Here is a 22,410-nt window from a genome sequence, read left to right on the forward strand (position 1 = left end):
ATGCTGCCGGACCCTCAACATCTGCTTCCTGAGACGGCCCAAGGGGCAGGTGGGGAAGAAGGGCTGGTTCTCTTCTCACCTCTTCATAGGAGCACTGGGGAATGCTGGGGGAAGCTCTAACAGTTGTACCCAAGTGTGTGTGGCATAGATGCATGAGTGTGTATACATGGCTTTGTATGAGTTTTTATTCACAGACTTGAGAATGTGGCCACAAGGTTCCATTGTGGCCTCTCTCTGCCCAGCGGGAATGGGACATCCTGCTGTCCTCCCCCCCATGCTCTTCCCCTGGCTGGGGAAGGGTCTCACTGTAGCCCAGGCTGACTTGGAACTCAAGGTGAGCAAGGTGGTTCTCTTACCCCAGCCTCCTGAGTGCTGGGACTAAAGGCATGTGTCACATCTGGCTTTCCCTACTGGCTTTTTTTTTTTTTTTTTTTTTTTTTGGTTTTTCAAGGTAGGGTTTCACCTTAGCCCAGGTTGGCCTGGAATTCACTATGTAGTCTCAGGGTGGCCTCAAACTCATGGTGATCCTCCTACCCCTGCTGGGATTAAAGACATGGACAGGGTTTCATGTCCAGGCTGACCTTGAAGTTGCTATGTGCAGCCAAGGGTGACCTTGAATTCCCAATACTCCTGCCTCCTTCTGGGTGCTAGATTCCAGGTGTGCATCATCGTGCCTGGATTATGTAGCACTGAGGCTTGAGCCCAGGGCTCATGCGTACCTTGCTGTGTGCATGTGAGGGCCTCCCTGCCCTTGGGCCTATGTCTGTCATCCTGACAGTTCACCTCTCCAGCCTATATCCACCCCCACCCTTGGAGACAGAGACTCACTATGTAGCCCAGGCTAACCTCAAATGCATGGTGATCCTCCTTTTTCTTTTTAGCCTCCCAAGTGCTGGGACTACAGGTTTGAGCCACCGTACCTGGTTCTCCCCCTCATTCACATCCCAAACTCTCTTTTGCGCCAAGCCTTTGTTTGTCCCAGAAGTGGATTCCCCCGCCCCTTACTCCTTCCAAATACTCCCATGATGCACTGCAAGGTTCCTATTGGGGTGCTTAGTGGGGCTGGATGGTCACTGGTTGGACTGTTCCTTTCTGATAGGACTGTGAGGCAGGGTTTGGACACAAGCCAAAGGGGAAGGAGGAGGGTCAAGGAGAGGAGGAGGAGAAAGAAAAAGGAGGGAGAAGGGGCAAGGCCGGAGACTATACTATAGTTGTTATGGTTACTAGGGCCCTGCATTTATGGGGTCACTGGGTGGGACGTGGGAGATGGGCGAAAAAGACAACTCAAGCCAGTGGGAGTAGGGCATGCCCCCCACCCCATATTCTGGGCTTGTGGAGGCAGTTTATTTCGTTTGCTCAACTAGGTTGGACAGGGCCCCTAGGGAGACTTGTGGAACCCTTACTCACTGGCCAGGGGAAATTTGCTTGGCTCTCCATGCCCCACCTGCCAAAGTGTTCCCTGGGAGGGCGGCTGTCTGTGGACCAGCGGCTGACACCTTCGCGTACTGGTACTGTTCCCTCCCACTCCCGTTGTCGATCAGGGCCTGGTGGTTCACCATTCATCTTTTTTGGAGTCTCTCTGCTTTGGGAACCTTTTTCTTCATTTCTAGCTTGGCTTTCTCCAGGCTTTTATTTTGCTGGCCTTTGGGCTCAGACGATCCAGGTCCACAGTCCCTGACCCTGTCTTTATTTCCTTAGGGGAACACCTTTCCCATACGTGTAGACCGTTCCCCAGAAACAGCAAGTACTCCAGGGCAGAGCTGGCCCAAAGGTCCTTTGCAAAGTCTCTTGAGTAGTGAGTGGGGGCAGCAGGGTACAAAGGCTTTAACACCTAGGCCAGCCCCTGGGGTGGATGGGCAGTCTTGCTCCTAGTATGGCTTGCTGCCTGCACTCTGTGCCCCTTGCCCAGGGCCCAGGTATGAGCCTTGCCACTTCTTCCCAGTGGCCTGTGAGCTCTGGAGCCACTGGCAGAGCCTCAAGAGCCATCTGAGAGGACAGCCAGGAGCTCTGCCCTTTGTTACAGCCTCACACCAGCTGCAATTTGGCGGGCTGGGTGGGGGAATGGTGGAGACATATCCCGCCCTGTCCCCACTGTTGAGTTGTCTTGCAGGGGATCAGAGAAGGCTGACAAGGTAGCGGCCTTCCCACAGGGTTCCATGGAGGTTGAGGAGTGGGAGGAAGGGGCCTAGGCCCTCAGGACACGCTAGAGGACACCCTGCAGCTAGCCCAGGGAATGGGCCACTGGCTCTAGGAGGGGCGTTGGGATCAGAGGAAAGATAAGACTTGAGGAGCCAAAGGATGCTGGAAAGGGGCCTTGGAGGGCATTGGGTGTGGCTGGTCCTGGGCAGGAAGGGGGGCAAGCAGGGGTGTGAGGGCGGGTGGGGTGGGGGTGGGGTAAGAGGGTGCACTGGTTCTGAATATACTTGCCCTTCAGTTTGCTGATTGGCACTGGGACAGTCCACCAAGAGAGAAAGCGAGGAAAACAAAAACACAAACACAAAAACAAACGAAAAGGGGGAGGGAGAGGGGAGGGGCACAAACAATATTTTATTCAATGGCTGTTTGAATGAAAATATTGTGTCTCATCATCATACCGAAAGGAAACTTCTTGCAAAAAAACGACATGAGAGAGAAAGAGAGAGCGGAGAAACTCAAAGGAGATCAGCCCCAGTCGGCCAGGCAGGTGGGGGGGCGCCCGGTGGGGCGGGAGCCCCAGCCTCCCTCCCAGTGACCTCTGGTAGTGGGCAGGCGGGGGCAGGCCTGAGACCTAGGCCTTTCCAGGGAGGCCCAGGGGGAGCAAGGCATGCAGGGGGAGCCACAGGCAGAGGAAGGAAAGAGGGCAGGACGGGGAGAAGGGGCAGAGGGGGAGAGGAGGGAGGATAAGGGTACAGATTGCGAGGGAGGGAGGAAGGAGAGGAGACAATAAGTCAGGGAGGGAGACTACAGGAGAGTGGAAAGGTAAGGATTGCTGGAGTTGAGAGAGAAATGGGGGGAATGGAGGGACTGAGCAGAAGGGAGAAGAGGCAAGAGAGGGAGACGGGATGGAGGGAAGAGATGAATGAGGAGGGGAAAGAAAAGGAAAGAGGAAGAGGAGGGAGAGACGAGACGGAGAGGGAGAAGAGAAGAGATGGTGGGAGAGGTGTACCTTGAGAGAGAATGAGGAGGAAGATGCAGAGGAGGGAGGCGTTGAGACTAGGCACCAGGGGGAGAAAGCTGAGCAGAGAGGGAACAGGGGAAGGGGGAAGGAGAGGAGAGGGAAGGGAGGGGGGGGGTGTCTTCCAAGAATGCAGCCCCCAGGAGTGTTTAAGGCAGGCAGGCTAAGGAGGGAAGACACGGAGTAGGAGAAACCAAAAACAGAAACCTCAACGGAAACCATGAGAAGAATGGTCTGGAACCAAATTCGAGAAAAGGCGAGCATGCAGGTTTCCACAGACTTTTCAAAGGCTGGTTTCCCAGCCTTCGGGCACGCCTGGGGCTGGGCAGACTGGGCAGGGGGGACTGCCTTGCCAGCAAGCAAGGCTGGCTACGCTGCCTGGGGCCGGCCAAGGGTGCGGGGGCAGAGGCAGGGGTGCAGGGCGCAGGCAGGGGCCAGGCCACTTACACTTGACCTGCAGGATCTGGTCGCTGAGGTTGGCTTGGAGGTAGAAGCTGCCGTAGGGTGGAAGCACCAGCCCTAGGCTGGAGAGGAGGGGACGGGAAGAGTACTGGTCATTGATGCAGGAGGGGTGGGCTACAATGGCACCCCCTCCCCACGGCCTTGGAGCCAGACATGCCCAAGCTGATGGCAGACACTCCTCACCTCAGTGTGAGAAACTCGTGGCCTTGGAGCTCCTGTCGGAGGCCTCTAAGCCACCAGTCCCAAAGCAACTCTGAACCCCACTGCCCACCTCCCCCACCCCCAACCTGCCCTGCCAAATTCCTGAGCAAAAGGCAAAGCTCTCAGTGAGTGCCGCTAAGGGGGTAGGGTCCACGGGGCCCTTGAAAGCCAGTGAGGATCAGGGCCATGTGACTGTGGTGAGAAGCAGTCGTGGGCTGGTTTGGGGTGTCAGGATGCTCCTGTCATTTCAATTTCAGAATGGACCTTGAAGGAGCTGGGTGGGGTACACAGAGGACAGCCTATGCTGACCATGCCTGACCCCGGCTGAGATCAGGCAGTGGGTGTGCTGAGATGGAACCCCGGGCGTGGATTCCCTTCCTGGGAGACCCTTCCGGCAGGAGGATGTCAGACACACCATCCTGGCCCCCAGTCCTGCACGCCTAGGACCTGCTGCTTATTCCTCAGGGGTGGTGGGGTTTGCGGGGGTGTGTCTCAGGGTGAATAGCAAGGAGTCATGGCCCCTGGTACTTCGGTGGGCTGGTAATTAGAGCAGACTGGAACGTGAGAGGGAGGGAGAGCTGGGTTCAGGTTCTGGGGTCATCCCAACCCTCTCTGCCCACTCTGCCCTGGCCCACTCACCTGTAGTTGGTGCTCCTTATAGGCACCCAGGTGTAGTTCCGAATCACCTCATCTATGTACCTCTGGGAGAGGAGGCTGCGTCAGGTGCTTGGTTGAGCAGGCTGGGGTGGGGCTGGGTGGGGGTGGGCGGGTGCCCTAACTGCTTGTCCCCCCACTTCTGTCGTCTCACCTCATCCAAGGACTTGACCAGTGTTCTTATCTGCTTGTGGCCCTTGTTGCCATCGATCATGCTGCGGCGGATCTGGAAGGGCCAGAGCTGTGACCTTCCTTCTCCGCCCTCGGTGCCTGGGGGTCGGCTCTCCCCCATCCCTCCTCCCCACCTCTGTTTTACCTCCTCCTTGTTCTCATCCTCCAGCTCTGCATCCAAGAAGTCCAGAGTCACAGGCTCCCGGAAGTTGGTGGTCTGCAGGAAGCCAGGTGGAAAATCAGGAGTCTCTAGTTTTGGAGGGTTCACCTCCCTCCGGACCACCCACTAGGCTCACCTGAGGCCTGAGATTGGGGTGCAGCAACACGTAGCCATTCAGGTCAATGGCAAACACATAGCCGTTGGCTCCGAGCTAGGGGGTATGGAGCAGAGGATCAGGGTCTAGAGAACTGGGTAGGGATTCCCTAGGCACTGAGCTCTTCCCAGTTTCTCTTCACACCTGTTACTGTTTGCTTGCCTTTGGCCAAGCGGGGTCTCATGTCCTCCACAGGGCACTAAGCGTGCCTCTGAAGTCAGGCTGAGTGCCCATCACACACTAGCCCGATCAAGGCTGAGCAGCCCCATGGGCTGGCGTGTATGAAGTCCCCATGGAGGTGTCGTCCAGCCTGACGTCTCCACCTTCATGGGTCCATAAGGCTGCTGCTTTTGTGGCCACCAGTGTCCCTATTGTATCCACTGCGGTCTCAAACTGTGCTTCCTTGTCTCCATCTCAGTAGAGTATAGGAGGAGATGCTTGGGAAGCTTGCATCCTTGGTGGAAGGGAACCGGAGGGAGAACCTGGGCTCAGCCCTTCCCTCTGACACAACTTTCTCACTGTACGTGGATACATGCTATAGGCTCTGCCTTCTCACAGCCAGGCAGGGGCTTCCTCTAACGCAGGCTAAAAGTTGCTGTCACTAATGTTTTACCTTCCTGTCCCCCCCTCCCCTTTCACAGCTGACAGCCATGCTCTGTAACCCCAGGCTAAGGACAGCCACACTGCCACCACACCCCGTTTCCTGGCAATATTCTGTTTTTCACTTTCAGTCTTTTTTTTTTTTTTTTTTGGTTTTGTTTTTTGAGGTAGGGTCTTGCTCTAGCCCAGGCTGACCTGGAATTCACTATGGAGTCTCAGGGTGGCCTCGTCCTCTACCTCTGCCTCCCGAGTACTGGGATTAAAGGCGTGCACCACCACGCCCGGCTCACTTTCAGTCTTTTTCTTTTAATTCTTTAAAATGTTTGTTTATTTATTTGAGAGTGACAGAGAGAAGGAGGCAGAGAGAGAATGGGCGCGCCAGGGCCTCCAGCCACTGCAAACGAACTCCAGACGCATGCGCCCCCTTGTGCATCTGGCTTACACGGGACCTGGGGAATCGAGCCTCGAACCAGGGTCCTTAGGCTTCACAGGCAAGCGCTTAACCGCTAAGCCATCTCTCCAGCCCTCACTTTCAGTCTTTTACTCAGAGTTCCCACTGCCTCTAATGTCTCTGACCCCTAATCCTGCCTCCGCCTCTGCGCAGGGCTGAATTTGGCTCGTCGCCTGTTGCTATAATATGGCTGTGAGCCGCAAACAGGTTTTATTTTATTTTATTTTATTTTATTTTATTTAATTAGTGTGCATGTGTGTTTGCACATGCACACATGTGCTTGCTGGTCTCTTGCTGCCTAGGTAGTCTGGACTCATGCACCACTTTTGTGTCTGGCTTTCTGTGGGTGCTAGAGAACTGGACCCTGGCCAGCAGGCTTTGCTGAGAAAGCACCTTTGACCTCTGAGCCATCTCTCCAGCCCCTCTGTTTTTAAATTGTTGGGAAAAAATAATTCAAAGGGAGAATTCTATTTTATGATGTGAAAATTATCTGAAATTCAAATATCAGTATCTACCAATAAAACTATATGGACCATAGCTCTGCCCATGTGTTCATGTTTTATCTGTAGCTACTTCCACAAAATAGAGAATGAGAGTAGGAAATGAGTATTTGGGCCAGCGAAGCCCAAAATATTCACTGTTTGGCTCTGTGGAAAGGTTGATGGCTCCAGTTCTGAACCCCAGGTCACCCGTTTGGAAGCCTTCCTTAATTCCCTGAACTTAAGAGTTCCCTATGGAGGCACCCCCCCCATGTTTCCTCTGCTGAGCCAGGAACCTGGCTTGTGTCAGTGTGGGACATAGAGCAGGGCAGCTACGCAGGCGGAGTGGACACTCACCGTGTAGTTGGGAGTCAGCCTCTTGATGTCATTTAGAGCCACGTCGATGCCCATCACGCCCAGGATTAGCTGGTTCTGGGAGCAGAGGCATTGGGGAGGGCTGTAATGGGCTCAAGTTCACGGCGGAGTTCCCTGCCCCTGGCCTTACAGCCAAGGTCTCAAGCTGGTCTCACGGGGTACCCTATCCCTCCTCTGTCCCCAGACTTGCCACAGGCGTGCCCAACCCTTTCCAGGCATGCCCGGCCCTTCCCCCAGTGGGCAGATATCTCACCTTTTTCTCCCCAGGACCATCCTGTGTCAGGTTGAAAACAGGGAGAGTCCCTGTGACCACCAACCCCAGCCCCTGAAGGGAAAAGAGTAGGATGGAGTGTCCTGGGGCCAACCCCGCCCACGCTTGAAGTATGTGTCCAGGGAAGGGGCTCAGGCATAGGCTAGCCATATTTTTTCGTCTGCTTGGTCAATCCCCAGGGGTTTTGGTCCTGTGGGCACATGCTTGGGGGGTAGTTGCCAGCTCCCCTTCCTTGCCCAGAAGCCTTACCAGTGCATCCTCATACACGTTGGTCCACTGAACCTGCTTGGCTTCCTTGCCTGCCAGTACCATGGGTCTGCCCAACACATCTAGATATTCCTGGGGAGGGGAGGGCAGCAAGATCCTCAGGGACTCTTCCCAACTCTCTCTTTTTTCTGCTTCCCTACACTTCAGTAGTATGCCATAGACACCACCAGGGGGCGCTTTCAGCCCACAGCAGGGAAAGGCACAGAGCAAAGGGAGGGAAAGGAGAGGCCGAGAGAAGCATCCTCCCCCACTGCCTCACCTGCGTGTTGATGCGGATGGCTCCGATGGAAGGGATCTCAAAATAGTAACCTGGGAAGGGAGGAGAGAGAGAGAGGGAGGTGGGCCTGGCTGGCGCTGCAGGGACCCACGCAGGGAGTGCAACCCCCTGGGGTATGTCTGCAGCTCTGACTTGCCCCACAGGGTTCTCTGTTCTTTACTGTTACTTTTCCCAAACGCATTTTCCCTCTGTGCTGCCTACCATGTCCCGAGCACCAGGTCCGAGGCTGGGCAAGAGGAAGGAGTGTCTACAGGAGTGGCAGAGGTGGTGGTGGTTGGCAGACAAGAGACAGGGTGGGGGAAGAAGGAACCTGATGCTAAGATGGCAGCAACATTGCAGTGTCTACCCAAACTCAGAGAGATGGATTGACTAGCAAAAAAGACAAAGGGAGGGATAAACTGCGAGACGGACGGACAGTGGACATCCAGTCATATGAGCAGAAAGATGCTCAGATGGACAAGCTAAGCCGTGAGACGGAGGAATGGACAACCACATACACGGAAGGGCAGACAGACAGCAGCTGATCAGAGCGCTGGGAAGCAGAAGAGGGCGGGCAGGCCCTCTGGTGGTGACATTGGAAGAGGTATACCTTTGTTGGTGCAGGCCATCCACTGCAGGGGCGTGACATCGTAGTTGTGCTGCCCTACGGAGAAGGTGAACACACGCACCTGTGTGTGTGTCCGGGGGAGGGGGGGACTGAAGTTACCACGGTGGCCTTTCAAAGACAGCCCCTCCCCTGTGCTCGGGCCCGGACTCACCGTCCGGTTGGGCCAGTTATACTTCTCAAAGACGTCCTGCACCCGATCCTCGCCGCCGTCCGTGAACATCATGATCATCTTATTGCAGTTGGCCCGGGTGATGTTGGACTGCGCAGGGACGAGCATGGTGTCAGGTGGTCCTCAAATCTCTCTCGTCCGGGGCACAGCCTCCCTCCCCCCCAGTGAGCTTGCCCCTCCTCCTCTACAGCAGATGGTGTTATCTGTGTTAAGCTGCCTGCTTGGTGCTAACAAGTCCATCCATCTTGATTTCTCCATGACACTACACTTGGGCCCTTGCCCACCCCTGGTCACTCATTTGCCCGCCCCCGAGGCTCACATTCTGCAGCTGGTCGAAGGCATACTCGAAGCCGGCCTTGTAGCCTGTGGTGCCCTTGGCCACCATGCTCTGCACAGCTTCCTTGAACACCTTCTTGTTGCGTACATTGGCCTGGACCAGGTGCGTGAAGCAAGACACGGGCTGCGCCTTCTCGTTGAACTGCGGGGACGGGGGCGGGTGGTGAGTGACCTCTGGCTGGCCAGGGTGGCAGTTGGTACATGGAGCTGGTGTTGGTCAAGGGTGAAGCTCCGGGGTATGTGTGTGTGTGGTGGGGGGAGGGATGAGCAGTTCTCGGTTTGCCTCCCTCCCCGGCCCCCCACACTTACCGAGGCCACATTTACATAGTCGTCATCAGAGAGCGTGTCTAGCATCTCGCAGACTGATGTCTTCATCAGTTTCAGGGTCAGGCCACTCACACTGCCACTCCTAGAGAGGTCAGGCAGGGGCCACGTGTGTGTGGGGGGGCTCAGGTTGCTTCTGCCCTTCTCCCATAATATTCCCAGGCAGCGCAGTCCAGCCCCAGCCCCCTCCCTGTTTTACCAGCCTGTAATGCTCACTCACACATCCACGATGATGACCATGTCCTTGGGCGACGAGGCCCCCTGGATATACCTGCCCGTGAGAAGCCTGTTAGGACCAGCCCCCTGGCCCAAGACCTGTGGGGTCCTCCTTCCCCTCACCCACAAAGTTTTTTTCTGTTTTGATCTTTTGAGGTAGGGTCTCACTCTAGCTCAGGCTGACCTGGAATTCACTATGGAGTCTCAGGGTGGCCTTGAACTCACAGCGATCCTTCTATCTCTGTCTCCCAAGGGCTGGGATTAAAGGCAGGCGCCACCATGCCTGGCCATCACCCACGTATTGATTCATGTGTTTCTACTGAGTATCTCCTTCAAGGGACAGGGTCTGGCCACGGGGAAGATCATGCTTAATAACATAGGCAGTCCCTTCCCACCACATGCGTGATCTGGTCCCTCAGCAAGTAAGCAATCACAAAAGGGTGCTGGTGATGGAGGAGGAGGTGATGTGCAGAGAGGGCTGGAGGCAGATCCTTGGTTTTGGTAGCTTTTTGCCCCACCTCGAGGCCCTAAGGAAGGCCCTAAGCCTTGTATTGGTGGGGCAGGAAGGAAAGGTCATGGGGTTCTATGGGAGGGGCAGAGCAGAAGATAGGCGGCAGAGGGTAGGGTATCCAGGGCTTCACTAGGTGGGGCAGCCACGGTTGGCTAACCCCTGACCTGCCATAGGCTGTATCCACTCTTGGGAACACCCCCGTTGGTCTGATTTCTGAGTCCTGGGGGGGGGGTGGGAGAACTGGGTGGTAAATGGGGTGGTGGGGTGGGGGAGCAGAGGCAGCTGGGAGGCCTGCCTGGGTGATGGGATCCATTTTCCAGTGGCAACGATGTGTGAAATGAAAATTGGATAGAGCTGGCTGCACCCTGCTCGGAGGCCTGGATATTGGGAGGGAGGGGAGCAGGCAGGAGAGGTAGGGAGCTGAGGGGGTGTCCCTGCCTAGCCCCTCCCTGCTCACTCACCAGGGTCTCCTTCGCACATCGTACAGGTCAATCTTCTTGGGGGCTCGCCATGGAGTGGCTGTGGAAGGAGGGAGGATCAAGAGGACTGGCAGGGAAGGAAGGGCCTTATCTGGGCAGACAGGCCTTGCAGGAATGACGGGGGGGGGGGGGGAGGCGGGTCACTGCACCCCATGCAACTTAGGATGGATGGGCTAGGGGGATGGAGCAAGGTGGGTGCTAGATGGTCAGGCTGCCACCTACCTGGATAGTAGCGGGTGACTCCGGTGGCGCTGCCGAAGACTTGCCAGAGCAGTGTGGGGTCTTGTCTGCGGTTCTCCATGAATACATTCTCCAAGGCCTCTGTCCAGTTGAGCTCATTGAGGATGACGGTGGCTGAGGGGTGGGAAGGCAGAAGGTCTGGATGGGGAGCCCTGGGCTGTCCCCTACCAAGCCTGCCTCCACGACACTCATGTTCAAGCCCTTAGCTTTGAAGGTGTCCCTTACTCTTTGCCCTTCTAAATTGTCCCTGCTTTTGTGGGTCTCCACAGAGTCCACACCAGCTCCTCAGGAAGACTTCCTGGTTGTCAGCCCTCCAAATTGTCAAAGGAACCTTCTCAGCCTAGTTGGGCCCCTTAGCTGGGCCCCACTGATCAGGCAGGGCTATACCCCTGGAAGAGGGGCTGCCCAAGTATCAGGGAGCGGCGAGTCAGTCCGCATCCAGCATGCTGCCTGGAGCCTGAAGCTGGTCCCCCGGGGAGCTCACCCACTCAGCATGCACTCCAGGCCGCAGCCACAAGAAAGCAATTAAGGGCCCACTGATGGGGCTGGAATTATTCAGCTATTAAGGTACCTGATAAGCTGGAAGCCACTCAGCTCCATGATTAATCATCTGAGGCCAGGGGCAGGCAGGGGCAGAGGTGGGGGCTGTTGGACGGGCAGGGGCGGTGCCAGGATCCTGCTCTTACCCTGGCACGTGTACTCACCCACACACATGTACAGGTATGTATGGGCTAGACCCTCAGCAGGCATTCCTGTCTCTAACCTCTATGTTTACAGGTAAATGTGGGACTCCCCCGCCACCCTCACTCCCAGACCCACCTGTCCTGGCAACACATACAGGCTCACACATCCGGGACACCACCGGTGGGGTCTTGCTCTCACACCGTTCCTTACCTCCATCCTCTTTTCCCTAAACCCGGTAGCTTCGTATGTGTGACCCTCTGGGCCAGATCTACCCCCTCCATATTATCACAGAACAAAGCTGCTCTCCATTTCACTGCCCATCCAACTTGGTGCCCTCCTTCCCCATAACTCAGGGCAGCCCTAAGTCTGCTCCGTGTGTGTGTGTGTGTGTGTGTGTGTGTGTGTGTGTGTGTGTGTGTGTTGGGGGCAGGTGGGCGGGGCATGCTCTTGTATACTTGTCCCTGGATACTCAGAAAAAACAGACTGCTGCTACTTCTTTCTAGTTTATCCCCCCCTTTTTTTTTTTTTTGCAGGTGACAGCCTGCCATTGTCTCCACTATGATCCCTCCCAAAGACGGTCCAAAGTGAGACTCAGAGGCTTTCGAAAGGCTGTGCTCTTTTTAGAGCAGATGAGCTGTCATCTGCAATCTCTCACGGCTCTGCCTGCAGCCCAGCGATGTGACACACGCTAGCCCCCTCCCCCTCCTGCACTCTTCATCTGTGTGGGGGGCTCTGCCGTGTCCTGCTGCTGCCCTACTCCTTTCCTGCTCTCGATGGCCTTGCTCTGGCCACGTGGCCCTCCCCCCTTAACTGACCACAGTGTGAAAACAGCCCATTTCTTACCATTGGTTCTGCCTATTGAGTGCCGTGTTATGGTCCTGTTTCTGATTTAGAAGCTTAGTGAGTTGGGCAATTTCTATTTTTCTCTTTAAGGAAAAAAATGAAGACAGGCCTTCAAATGTTTCACACACTACCATTTGTTCTGGGAGTCTGCTTGGCACTGCCTGCCCCTTACTGGGCCTCAGTCTTCCTCTCTGGCTGCTAGCAGAGGAGGGTCCCCCTGCTCCAGGTCCCTGCGGGCATCTCATGTGCCACATGCAGGACACTGATGCGAACATCCTCACCCCAGCACGGGCCCACCGCTCCTCCCCGCGCGCGCACACCCCCGTATCCACGTGCACGCGCTCTCACATCGTCCCGAGCTGGGGAATGGGGACCATGCCCCCTCAGGCGGGCGATTACAGATTTAATTAAAAGTGACACAGTAAATAAAAAACATATAAAATGTAATTTGTGTGGGTAGCGAGGGGTGACTGGGGAGGGCGGTGTGGCTCCTGTTTTAATTAGCGTGCCCGCCTGCGATAGTGCCTCTCCGCTGGTTCGGGCAGGTGGCCTGCGGGCAGCCTATAGGGGGTGGGGAGGAGGGGCCTCACCCCCCTGAGGTCACTTAGGTCTGGCTCATGCTGAGGGTGGCAGGGGCTTCCCTGAGGACCCTGGGATCCCCTGCTTTCTGGAATCTACGTAGCAGCTCTGCCTCTTTCTCGGGGCCCCTGGCCGAGTGGAGTCTGAGGTTGCCTAGTAGGTGCCAGGATTGTGTCAGAATCAATAGGTGGTATCAATCTGCCTGTTGGAGTTCCCTATCCGGTGTTTGGCTTTTGGCCTCTTTCTCCTTACATCACTTGAGATAGATGTTTAAGAAGTTCCTCGCGCCTTGACAAATTCTTCCAGCTGCAACGACCTGGTGCAGCACTGGGCAGAGCTGTCCCCAGAGCTTGAAATTGCAACCATCTCTTCCTGCTACCCACTGCCCATACATCCTGGCTTCTCTGGGCCAGACACTAGCTCCTAGTCCCTTGGCTCTGGTCCAAGAAAGCAGTGTGGGGTAAGCGGGTATCTGTGACACGTGGCTCACTGTCTCTTAACCTGTGTCCACCTGACAGGTGGCTGCATCTCAGCCCCTCTTAATGGGGCCAGGGAATGGGGACTAGGGGCCAGGAGGTACGTTGGAGGACTCGGCCCAGCATCAGGAAGCGGTGCATGTGTGCACGCATTTGGGTGGGATGTGTGTTGCCCACACAGCTGGTGACCAGGCAAGCACAGGGGGAGAGGCTGGATTCTGGGACCTGTTGAGGGTTTACCCCTCAGGCTCAGCTGAGAATGGCTGAAGGCCTGTGTGTAGGCAACTCTTAAGAAACGAGTCGATGGCACTAGCTCCATCCCTAGGGACCTGGGAAGGCCTGGGTGGCGCCCCATGTGGGTGTGTGTGGGGGGGAGGTCCCGATCGCTCTCACACTCACAGCCTTTGTAGATGTCCGTGGGGATCTGCACGGCCGTGTATGAATAGTTGACCTTGTTCTTGAAGTTTGGGTCTTCAGTGAAGTCCAGCCTTAGGGTGCTGGTCTTGGATCCCCTCTCCATATCCTCAATCTCAGGGTCATCCTGCAGAAACCCCCCCCATCAGTGTCACGGCTGCAAAGTGGGGAGTAGGCTGGTCAGGCCTGCAGGTGGGGACAGGGAGGGCCAGAGTCCAGGAGATGGGGCAACTCAAGGACAGAGGCTGCTTGGGTTGTCTGTAGTCCTCTAGAGACAGAGAGATAGATGGATGGACAGACACAGGAACGGGTGGACCTAAGAGTATGGACCCCCTCACTCAGCAGGCTTGTGACTCCCATCTGCCCTTCCTTGCCCCACCCCACCCACCATGTATTTACCAAAGCTCAACTAAAACCAAAACCCACCGACCCATCCCCCACATTCTTGAAAGCTGGTTGTGAGCGGAGGAGGCCGAGAAGAAGCAGGCTGCAGGCTCGACTTCTGCTCCGGATGAATGACATAATCTTGCACAATTGCAAGGGGCCTCAGCAGTCCCTCCCAGGAGCTCTGTGGCCCAACACGCCCCATCTGGGCCAGCGACATCACCCCCTACGGGACAGCCCTAGGGGCTTGAGTGGGGGGTCAGACCTGGGAAGACATGCTCTGGGGTGGGGGGCCCAGCATGGAGTCTGTGTGGGTGACGTACAGAGGGAGGGGAGGGTCTGCCATGTCTGCTAGCGGCAGGGCTGGAAGTGCCCCCCGTTGATTTTCTAAAATGAGCTGCAGCCGCCTGACAGGTGCCAATTATGGCGTCTCTTGGCCGGGCAGGCTGGGCATGCGCCGTGCGCCCCCGCCTACCACTCCAGGCTGGCAGGATTAGGGCTGTGACTACAGACTTGATGCTGCAGCCGAGTGTGTGTGTGTGTGTGTGTGTGTGTGTGTGTGGAAATGCAGGCTCCTGCACAGGTGTGCAAGCAGGGGGAGGGAAGATGGTGAAAAGCCAGATAGGGAAGCAAGGGAGACAGAACCCTCCAACACACTTGCTCACCACCATCCAAGACCCCTGTGGCCACCCTCAGCTTAGGGTCCTCTCATCTCCTCTCCCCCGTGGGTCTCTTCCCTGTGGCCAGGAATAGCCCTTCCCTTTTGCGCTCTCGCCTCGGGGGTGTGTGCCCAGACTGTGTTTTTCTAGCTGGCCAGACGTGCTTTGCACACCCTGGGACCCAGCTCTGAAATACCCTCAAGCAACCCCCCCTTGCCATCTCTTCAGGCTGGGTTTTGGAAAGAGAAAGTCAGGTTGTCTGTTGCCCTCCAATGCCCTTGACTTAGTACGCCACCCACTGCCCACTCTGAGGGGCCCCTGGGTGCTAGATAAAGCCAGGGCAGGCGGCCGCTGAGCAGCCAGGCCAGCGGCACGGGGAGCCAGTGGCCTGGCAGACATGCGCTACGCGAGCTCCGCTGTGAGCAGGGGGAGGTGTGGGGGAAGAAAGCCCCCGAAATGTCAGCGGCAGATGAAGGGCGCTGGAAAATTTAATCTCCCAACTTTCCCAACTAATGTGACATTTGGATTCCATTCTGATAAGCTATCAGCTGGCGAACTTTTTCTTTCCTTTTCTTTCCCCCACCCCCACCTTCTGGCTGGTAATTTAAAAGTAAATGGTCTAGAAAGATCTCTAACTGTACCTCTGGCAAAGATTAAAACACAAAACAACACAACAAGCAGGAGACTTGGCAAATGTATCCGTGCTGTTATTTACACTGGGACCTGACTAGGCCTTGCTGGGTTTCAGGCCTCAGCGACCTCAGCCCCGCCCTTCCTAGAGAGTGACATTACTTCGCTGGGCAGTTCCGAGGCCCCCACCCACCCCCCGCAGGGGCTAGAAGCAGAGTCAAGGATTTAGAGGCGGAGTTGGGGTCCTGCATAGAGCTGGGGGCTGCCAGAGAGAGAGATGTGCTCGTTGGGGCTGGGCACCCAAATGGCCAGGGAGCCCCTCCTTCGGTGCCACTCTGAGCCTGGGGCCTCAATGCAGTGGGCAACTGCAGTCTCCTGGTTTATATTTAATGCACTGATTGCTAAAATTACAGCCCGCTGCCGAGGGGGGTGAGGAATTAGATTCAGGGTCTAATTAAAGGTTCGCTCTTCATTTGAATTTCAGATTCCAGCTTTAATTTTAGCAATTTCTCTAGGAGCCACGGAGCTCAGCCAAGGGGAAGCACACCTGCTTGAGCCCACCTCCTTCTTCTCGGCCCCCTGCCCACCCTAAGGCCCTCCTAGGCCCAGCTTGGCATCTTGGCTCCTTACTCAGGTATCTTTTCTATATATATATTTTTTTCTTTTGAGGTAGGGTCTCACTCTAGTCCAGGCTGACCTGGAAATGACTATGTAGTCTCAGGGTGGCCTTGAACTCAGAGCAATCCTCCTACCTCTGCCTCCCAAGTGCTGGGATTAAAGGTGCGCACCACCATGCCCGGCTACCTACTCAGGTATCTTTTCCAGCCTTTCTATTTTCTGGTGTCACAGGAAATCTCTGCTTGCTTTCCTCATGGTCTATAGGATTGGGACAGAGAGAATGGGTCTTGGGCCTTTTGCACCGGCAAACACAGGTCAGTTCCAAACACTGCACTTCTTGGATACCTTTATTTACAGAGGGGACGGTGGTGTCCAACGACTTTGCTCTGAAGTCAGAAAGAGGGCTTGGACCTTAACTAGTTCGCCCAATAATATCCATTTCAAGCACCTGCACCTATAGAAAACCTTGTTTTCTCTGTAGTCTCCTGCCTCATAGTCATAGACATCTTTTACAGTCTTCTGGTGATGGGAAGACCTTACATTTTCTTTCTTTTTTTTTGAGGCAGGGACTCACTCTAGCCCAGGCTGATCTGGAATTTACTATGCAGTCTCAGGGTGGCCTTGAACTCATGGTGATCCTCCTATCTCTGCTTCCCTAGCACTGGGATTAAAGGCGTGCACCACCATGCCCGGCTTAGAGCTCACTATTTTACTAGGCAGTCCAGCCCTCGTCTGCTACGACATGGAGGCAGAACAATTGTGACTCAGGCCCAGTGCCATCATGTCTCGGGGTGACCGCAGCTGAACCGATCCTCAGCAGAAGGCTGCCTTTGTGTCTAGGGCCACTGAGGGACTCAGCTGGGCGCTGATGGTGAGGCGAGGCTACAGGTCATTTGCACACTGCTGCTGTGTTCACAGGGAAGAGAACCTGCTCTGGCCTGGAGAGGTTCCTGCATATCACCACCCCCTGCCCCCACCTCCCACCTCTAAGAAGCTCCTCATTGCTCTCACGGTGCCCAGAGTCCCTCCCTATACCAATGCCTCACCACCCTGCCTAGAGACAGGGGTCATACACAGAGGCACAGACCTCTAGGGCGCTGTGGGAGATGGAGGTCTGAACCACCACAACTCTGCCGGGTTGAGCTCAGAATGGTGAGCACCACTTCTTAACACCTACTTTATAGGTGAGACCACTGAGATCTCAAAGAGGGGCGTGGCTCTGACAGCTCCCCGACCCCCTACAGCAAAGGTGGGCCACTTACCAGCTCAGCGTCGGCTTTGGCATCATAGTACATGATGTCTTCCTCCTGGTGAGGAGAGAGAAACCTCAGCATTCACAGCTTAGGGGCTCCTGAGATGTAGCCCAGAAACCTAGGCCCAAGGTCTGGAATAGGCCCTTTGATTTTTCTGCAACAGAGAATGTTCCCTTGTCCACCTAGAGCTCCCTCCTGGAAAGGCAGTGTCCAGGGCACCCTGGCCCCACCACTAGGGCTGTCCACAGGGTCCCTCACAGGGTATTTCATACCTCAGGTTCGCCTGGCTCAGGGACCAGGGCCCTGCACTGCAGCCTGGCTTCGGGCAGGGTCAGAGCCAGCTTGGCCACTGAGACACCGTGAGGCAGGGCCAGGGAGTGAGGGAGATGGAAAATCAGAGCGGAGCTTGGGCAACAGCAAAATAATGACTTCACACTGCATCTTCCAATTTCTTCTATTAAAAAGCCTGCTCATTACGGGCATGTACTTATTAATTATCTGTGATTTGTTGTGAAATGCAATGGGGTTCACACAACAGGAGCGGGAGAAAACAAAGCTGGGCCCACACGCCTGCCCGTGGCCCGGGCTCACGTGTGCCCGCCCGCCCGCCCGCCTGTCCTGGCCCATGCCTGCCTGCCTGCCGCCTGGGTTCTTGGCCATCTGCATGTCATAATCACCCGCCGCCCCGGGGACCCGTAACACAAACGGGCTAATTTCATGTTTAATGATCTTTAATCAGAACCGAGCGCAGCTGACAGAGGCCGCCAGAAGGTGAGCCTGGTGTCAAGCAAATGCCGCTTGCTCAGGAGGGGCCACCCCACTTTGCCCCAGTGGGCTCCAGGGCCAGGGCCACTGTCTGTCCATGCCACCCTTCCCAGGAGCTCATCAATGCTGTTTTGTGCAGTCAAATCCCGCAGCATGACCCAGTGGGACCTTACACATTTGAGGCCTGTGTCTTTGTGGCCTACAAAATGCAGGTGGTGACCAAGCTAGCTCTCAGCTTCTATGGGCCTGCTCCATGGAGGTGCAGGCCACCATGGCCGCTCTGCCCAAGGCCTGACTGGAGCTCACTTGCTCTGTGACCCTGTGGGTCTCTCTGAGCCCCAGGCTCCTCATGACTCCAGGGGAGGGCTGGGCCTTGGTGATGGGGTATGTGGCCACGGCTGTAGTCGTTCACTACGGGGGAATGTTTCTGGGTGACAGTCCCAAGCTGTGTCTCACCAGAAGCCTTGGGGATACAGGCCACTGGTTGGAGATGGTGACTTGGTTCAAGCATTCGGGAACAGCGACTGCATGCCTATCACCATGCTTGGATACAAATAAAAATGTACCGCCATGACTTGAGAGGATAAGGGTCCTTTTGTGTGTGACACTTCTGGTGACCCAAACATACAAATGAAACCAAGGCAGGGACAAAGAAGGCTTCCCACTTGGGCTTTAAATTTTTTTTTTTTTTTTTTTTTTAGGTAAGGTCCTCAAAGAGCCTGGGATGACCTGGAATTCATTATGTAGCCTCAGGGTGGCCTTGAACTCATGGCAATCCTCCTACCTCTGCCTCCCGAGTGCTGGGATTAAAGGTGTGTGCTACCTCGCTTGGCTCAAAAAAAAATTTTTTTTTTGTTCAGTTCTTGAGGTAGGGTTTTGCTCTAGCCCAGGCTGACCTCGAATTCACCATGTAGTCTCAGGGTAGCCTTGAACTCAGAGCAATCCTCCTACTTCTGCCTCCTGAGTGCTGGGATTAAAGGCCACCAAGCTGGATAAAATTTTATTAATTTTATTTATTTATTTATTGGAGAGAGAAAGAGGCAGACAGAGAAAGAGAATGGGCATGCCAGGGCTTTCAGCTACTGCAAACAAACTCCAGACACATGCACCACCTTGTGCATTTGGCTTCTGTGGGTACTGGGGAATCGAACCTGGGTCCTTAGACTTCTCAGGCAAGTACCTTACTTCTAAGCCATCTCTCCAGCCCCCCCCTTTTTTTCGTTTTTTGAGGTAGGGTCTCACTCTAGCTCAGGCTGACCTGGAATTCACTATGTAGTCTCAGGGTGGCCTTGAACTCATGGCGATCCTCTTACTCTTGCCTCCCAAGTGCCAAGATTAAAGGCATACACCACCACGCCCAGCTCTCCAGCCCCCTTTAATATTTATTTTTACTTATTTATTAGAGAGAGAAAGAAAGAGATTGGGTGCACCAGGGCCTGTAGCCGGTGCAAACAAACTCGAGACACATGCACCATCTTGTGTATCTGGCTGATGTGGGATCTGGGGAATTTAACCTGGGTCCTTATGCTTCACAGGCAAATGCCTTAACCACTCAGCCATCTCTCCAGCTCCCACCTGGGCTTTGACCCGCCCTCTCACCTCATCTCCAACTTCACCCACATTTGCCATGCACCTACATGTAAAGGAGGCAGGACCCCAGGTGGTCCTGGGTAAGGGGACTGAGCGGGGCCCAGGCTCCAGGGGGCTCGGCCTTTCCCTGCACGAGGCTCAGACAGAAGCACATAATGAAAGCTGACATTACATCAAACACAATAAGGAGTTTCGGTTGATGAAGATCATTCCTGAACACACAAACCCATTAAACTGAGGGGAAAAAAATATCAATTCAACACACTTGCAGACGAAAAGAAAATGTGATTTGTTATCTAAAAGGGGGTTATAAACACGGCTCTGATGCTCTTTTCCTCCGTAATGAAAACAGGCGGGCGCAGTGGGAGGACTGCAGATTACAACCTGGGGCTTTGCGTGCCAACTTTTTTTTGGCAAACCTTCTGCAAGGACGGGAAAGGGCATGGGTGGGTCTGGTCATTCTCAGGTCTCTCTCCAGGAGCTGTGGGCTCCCCTCTCAAGCTGTAGGGAGAGAGAGGGCACCTCTTCATCTACTCTCATGTCTCTGTTTCTTTGTTTGTCCCGCTGCTTCATGGTCTCAGCAGAAGCTCTGGTGTTGGTGGCATCAGGGACAAAGGGAATTGCCAGAAATTGCCTTATAGACTACAGGTGAGGCCCAGGGATCTGTAGGCTCCTCCTGCCTCTTAGGGTTTGTATACATGTGGGTAGGACTCCTCTCATCACTTCTAATTTGTTTGAGAGCGACAGACAGAGAGCGAAAGAGAGAGAGAGAGAGAGAGAGAGAGAGAGAGAGAGAGAGAGGGAGAGGGAGAGGGAGAGAGAGAATGGGCACGCCAGGGTCTCCAGTCATAGCAAACAAACTCCAGATATGTGCGCCCCCTTGTGCATCTGACTAACGTGGGTCCTGGGGAATCCAGCCTCGAACCGGGGTCTTTAGGCTTCACAGGCAAGCGCTTAACAGCTAAGCCATCTCTCCAGTCCTTCCTCTCATCACTTCTGCCCCTTCCTTAGAGAGGAGTGTGGGCAATAACAGGCAAGGTCATAATGAGAATGCACGGTGAGCACATCTGTGTGTGACTGCTATGCGTGATGTGACATGGAGCCAGCTAGGTGTGTGTGAGGACAGGCCATCATGTGTGTGTGTGTATGTGTGTGTGTGTGTGTTCCCCAGGACTTACATCTTCTAGTACCTGCTCAGTGCCAGAATGTTGGCTTTAGTGACTCACATCCTGGGCCAAGCAACAAGGAGGCTGACTGCCCAGTGAATGTGTGTACAGGCCTTGGAAGAGGGTCCTCAGTTAAAAAAAAAAAAAAATTAAGCCGGGCATGGTGGCACACACCTTTAATCTCAGCACTCGGGAGGCAGAGGTAGGAGGATTACTGTGAGTTCAAGGCCACCCTGAGACTACATAGTGAGTTCCAGGCCAGCCTGAGCTAGAGTGAGACCCTACCTCGAAAAACCAAAAAAGGGCTGGAGAGATGGCTTAGCGCTTAAGGCATTTGCCTGCAAAGCCAAAGGATCCTGGTTTGATTTCTCCAAGACCCACATAATCCAGATGCACAAGGGGGCGCACGTGTCTGGACTTTGTTTGCAGTGGCTGGAGACCCTGGCATGCCCATCTCTCTCTCTCTCTTAAATAAATGTATTTAAGAAAGAAAAACAAAAACAATATTTATTTGCAATGCATGTGTGTGTGTGTGTGTGTGCACAGGGTTACAAAGGGTCTCTAATTGTACACAAAAGCCCATCGAGCTTAACATGACTAGCTGGGTAACTGAACCTTGACTAGTAGGCTTTGCAAGCAAAGTGCCTTTATTTATTTATTTTGGATGTAGAATCTCACTGTAGTCCAGACTGATCTGAAACTCACTGTGTAGTCTCAGGCTAGCCTTGAACTCACAGCGATCCTCTTACCTCTGTCTCCCGAGTGCTGGGATTAAAGGTGTGCGCCAGTGCCTTAACAGCTAAGCTGTCTCCTCCCAGGCCCCGTCAGTTCAAATTACGGCCAGAGTCTCCCCAGAGAGCAGACACAAAGCCTCAAGAGGCTGAGTGTGGGAAGGACCCCTGGATGGGGTGAAATGGGTATCCTTCATGTCTGTCAGGGTCTGCCCCACTGCACTGGCCTCTGTTCCCGTGTTATTTCAGGGGCTATTTTGCTTGGCAAAGGGAGTTACCTTCCCAGCCCCCCCACATGACTCCCAACATGAAGCCGTGTACACAGCTGGCAGGTGAGAGGTGGGGCTTGGTGTGCATGTGATGGCATGACGCCTCTGCTCCTCAGAAGGAGCCAACCCCAGCAGGGCATGAAGGGTGTTGGCACCTAGGGAGCAGGCTGATAGAGACAGCCTGGCATGAGCGGGGCACTGTCGTTGTCATTCCGATTTAGCATTCTGCAAGACAGATGCCAAGGCTGCCTAGACACGACCGCTGCCTGCCCACCAGCCTTGTGCAGAGCCCAGACAGCTACCCAACCACACCAGGAAGAGTGCAGGGCCTTCCTTTCCTGGCACACTGCCAGCTTGGCTCAGGTGAGAGGACCGTTTTCTGAGAGCCGTCTGTCGCTGGCTTGGCAGAGGCAGGCAATGGGTCCTGTGGCTGGGTTGGACTTACAGGCTGAGGAGGCCACCTGTCCTGTCCAGTCATCTCTTCCAGCCTGGTTCTGCCTTCATAGCCCTCTCTCTGGATTCCCCAGACCATTACCTCCCCGACCAGCCTCCTTGGGCAGAGCTGCTGGCTCCAGCACACACTCTAGGCAGGCTTTTGTCTTTTGCTGTAGGTCCTGGGGCCAATGGCCTGTCCCTCCTCCTTTACCCATGCCTTGGCCCAGTTCCTCCCTGGAAGTCTGGAAGAAGAGAGTAGCTTAGGTGGCACACCACACTGGCACACTGTGGTGTTGGCACCAAGCATCTTCATCTACCTTAAGTGTTATGGGCACTAGAGCACCTGTGACCTGTCT

At 54.9% G+C, this 22,410-nt stretch overlaps 1 protein-coding gene across 8 annotated transcripts in view; it reads right to left on the reverse strand.

The window, feature by feature from the left end:
• Cacna2d2 (calcium voltage-gated channel auxiliary subunit alpha2delta 2) overlaps positions 1 to 22,410 on the reverse strand; it is a 174,182-nt gene that overhangs the window by 8,551 nt on the left and 143,221 nt on the right. For 4 of the 8 annotated variants that reach the window (XM_004664281.3, XM_045136571.1, XM_045136573.1 and 1 more), the window contains exons 5-23: positions 17,108 to 17,152; positions 13,540 to 13,681; positions 10,541 to 10,672; positions 10,301 to 10,358; positions 9,333 to 9,383; positions 9,098 to 9,197; positions 8,772 to 8,930; positions 8,435 to 8,542; positions 8,266 to 8,344; positions 7,659 to 7,708; positions 7,382 to 7,471; positions 7,115 to 7,186; positions 6,844 to 6,918; positions 4,939 to 5,013; positions 4,788 to 4,859; positions 4,626 to 4,697; positions 4,457 to 4,518; positions 3,602 to 3,678; positions 2,428 to 2,448 (exon numbers count right to left, since the gene is read on the reverse strand). In XM_004664281.3, the coding sequence (XP_004664338.1) occupies positions 2,428 to 2,448; positions 3,602 to 3,678; positions 4,457 to 4,518; positions 4,626 to 4,697; positions 4,788 to 4,859; positions 4,939 to 5,013; positions 6,844 to 6,918; positions 7,115 to 7,186; positions 7,382 to 7,471; positions 7,659 to 7,708; positions 8,266 to 8,344; positions 8,435 to 8,542; positions 8,772 to 8,930; positions 9,098 to 9,197; positions 9,333 to 9,383; positions 10,301 to 10,358; positions 10,541 to 10,672; positions 13,540 to 13,681; positions 17,108 to 17,152 (1,540 nt within the window). The remainder of the gene's footprint in view (positions 1 to 2,427; positions 2,449 to 3,601; positions 3,679 to 4,456; positions 4,519 to 4,625; positions 4,698 to 4,787; positions 4,860 to 4,938; positions 5,014 to 6,843; positions 6,919 to 7,114; positions 7,187 to 7,381; positions 7,472 to 7,658; positions 7,709 to 8,265; positions 8,345 to 8,434; positions 8,543 to 8,771; positions 8,931 to 9,097; positions 9,198 to 9,332; positions 9,384 to 10,300; positions 10,359 to 10,540; positions 10,673 to 13,539; positions 13,682 to 17,107; positions 17,153 to 22,410) is intronic. The other 4 variants (XM_004664283.3, XM_045136575.1, XM_004664282.2 and 1 more) reach the window with 1 other exon arrangement.

This window comes from Jaculus jaculus, chromosome 17 (assembly GCF_020740685.1).
Source record: "Jaculus jaculus isolate mJacJac1 chromosome 17, mJacJac1.mat.Y.cur, whole genome shotgun sequence".
NCBI lineage: Eukaryota > Metazoa > Chordata > Mammalia > Rodentia > Dipodidae > Jaculus > Jaculus jaculus.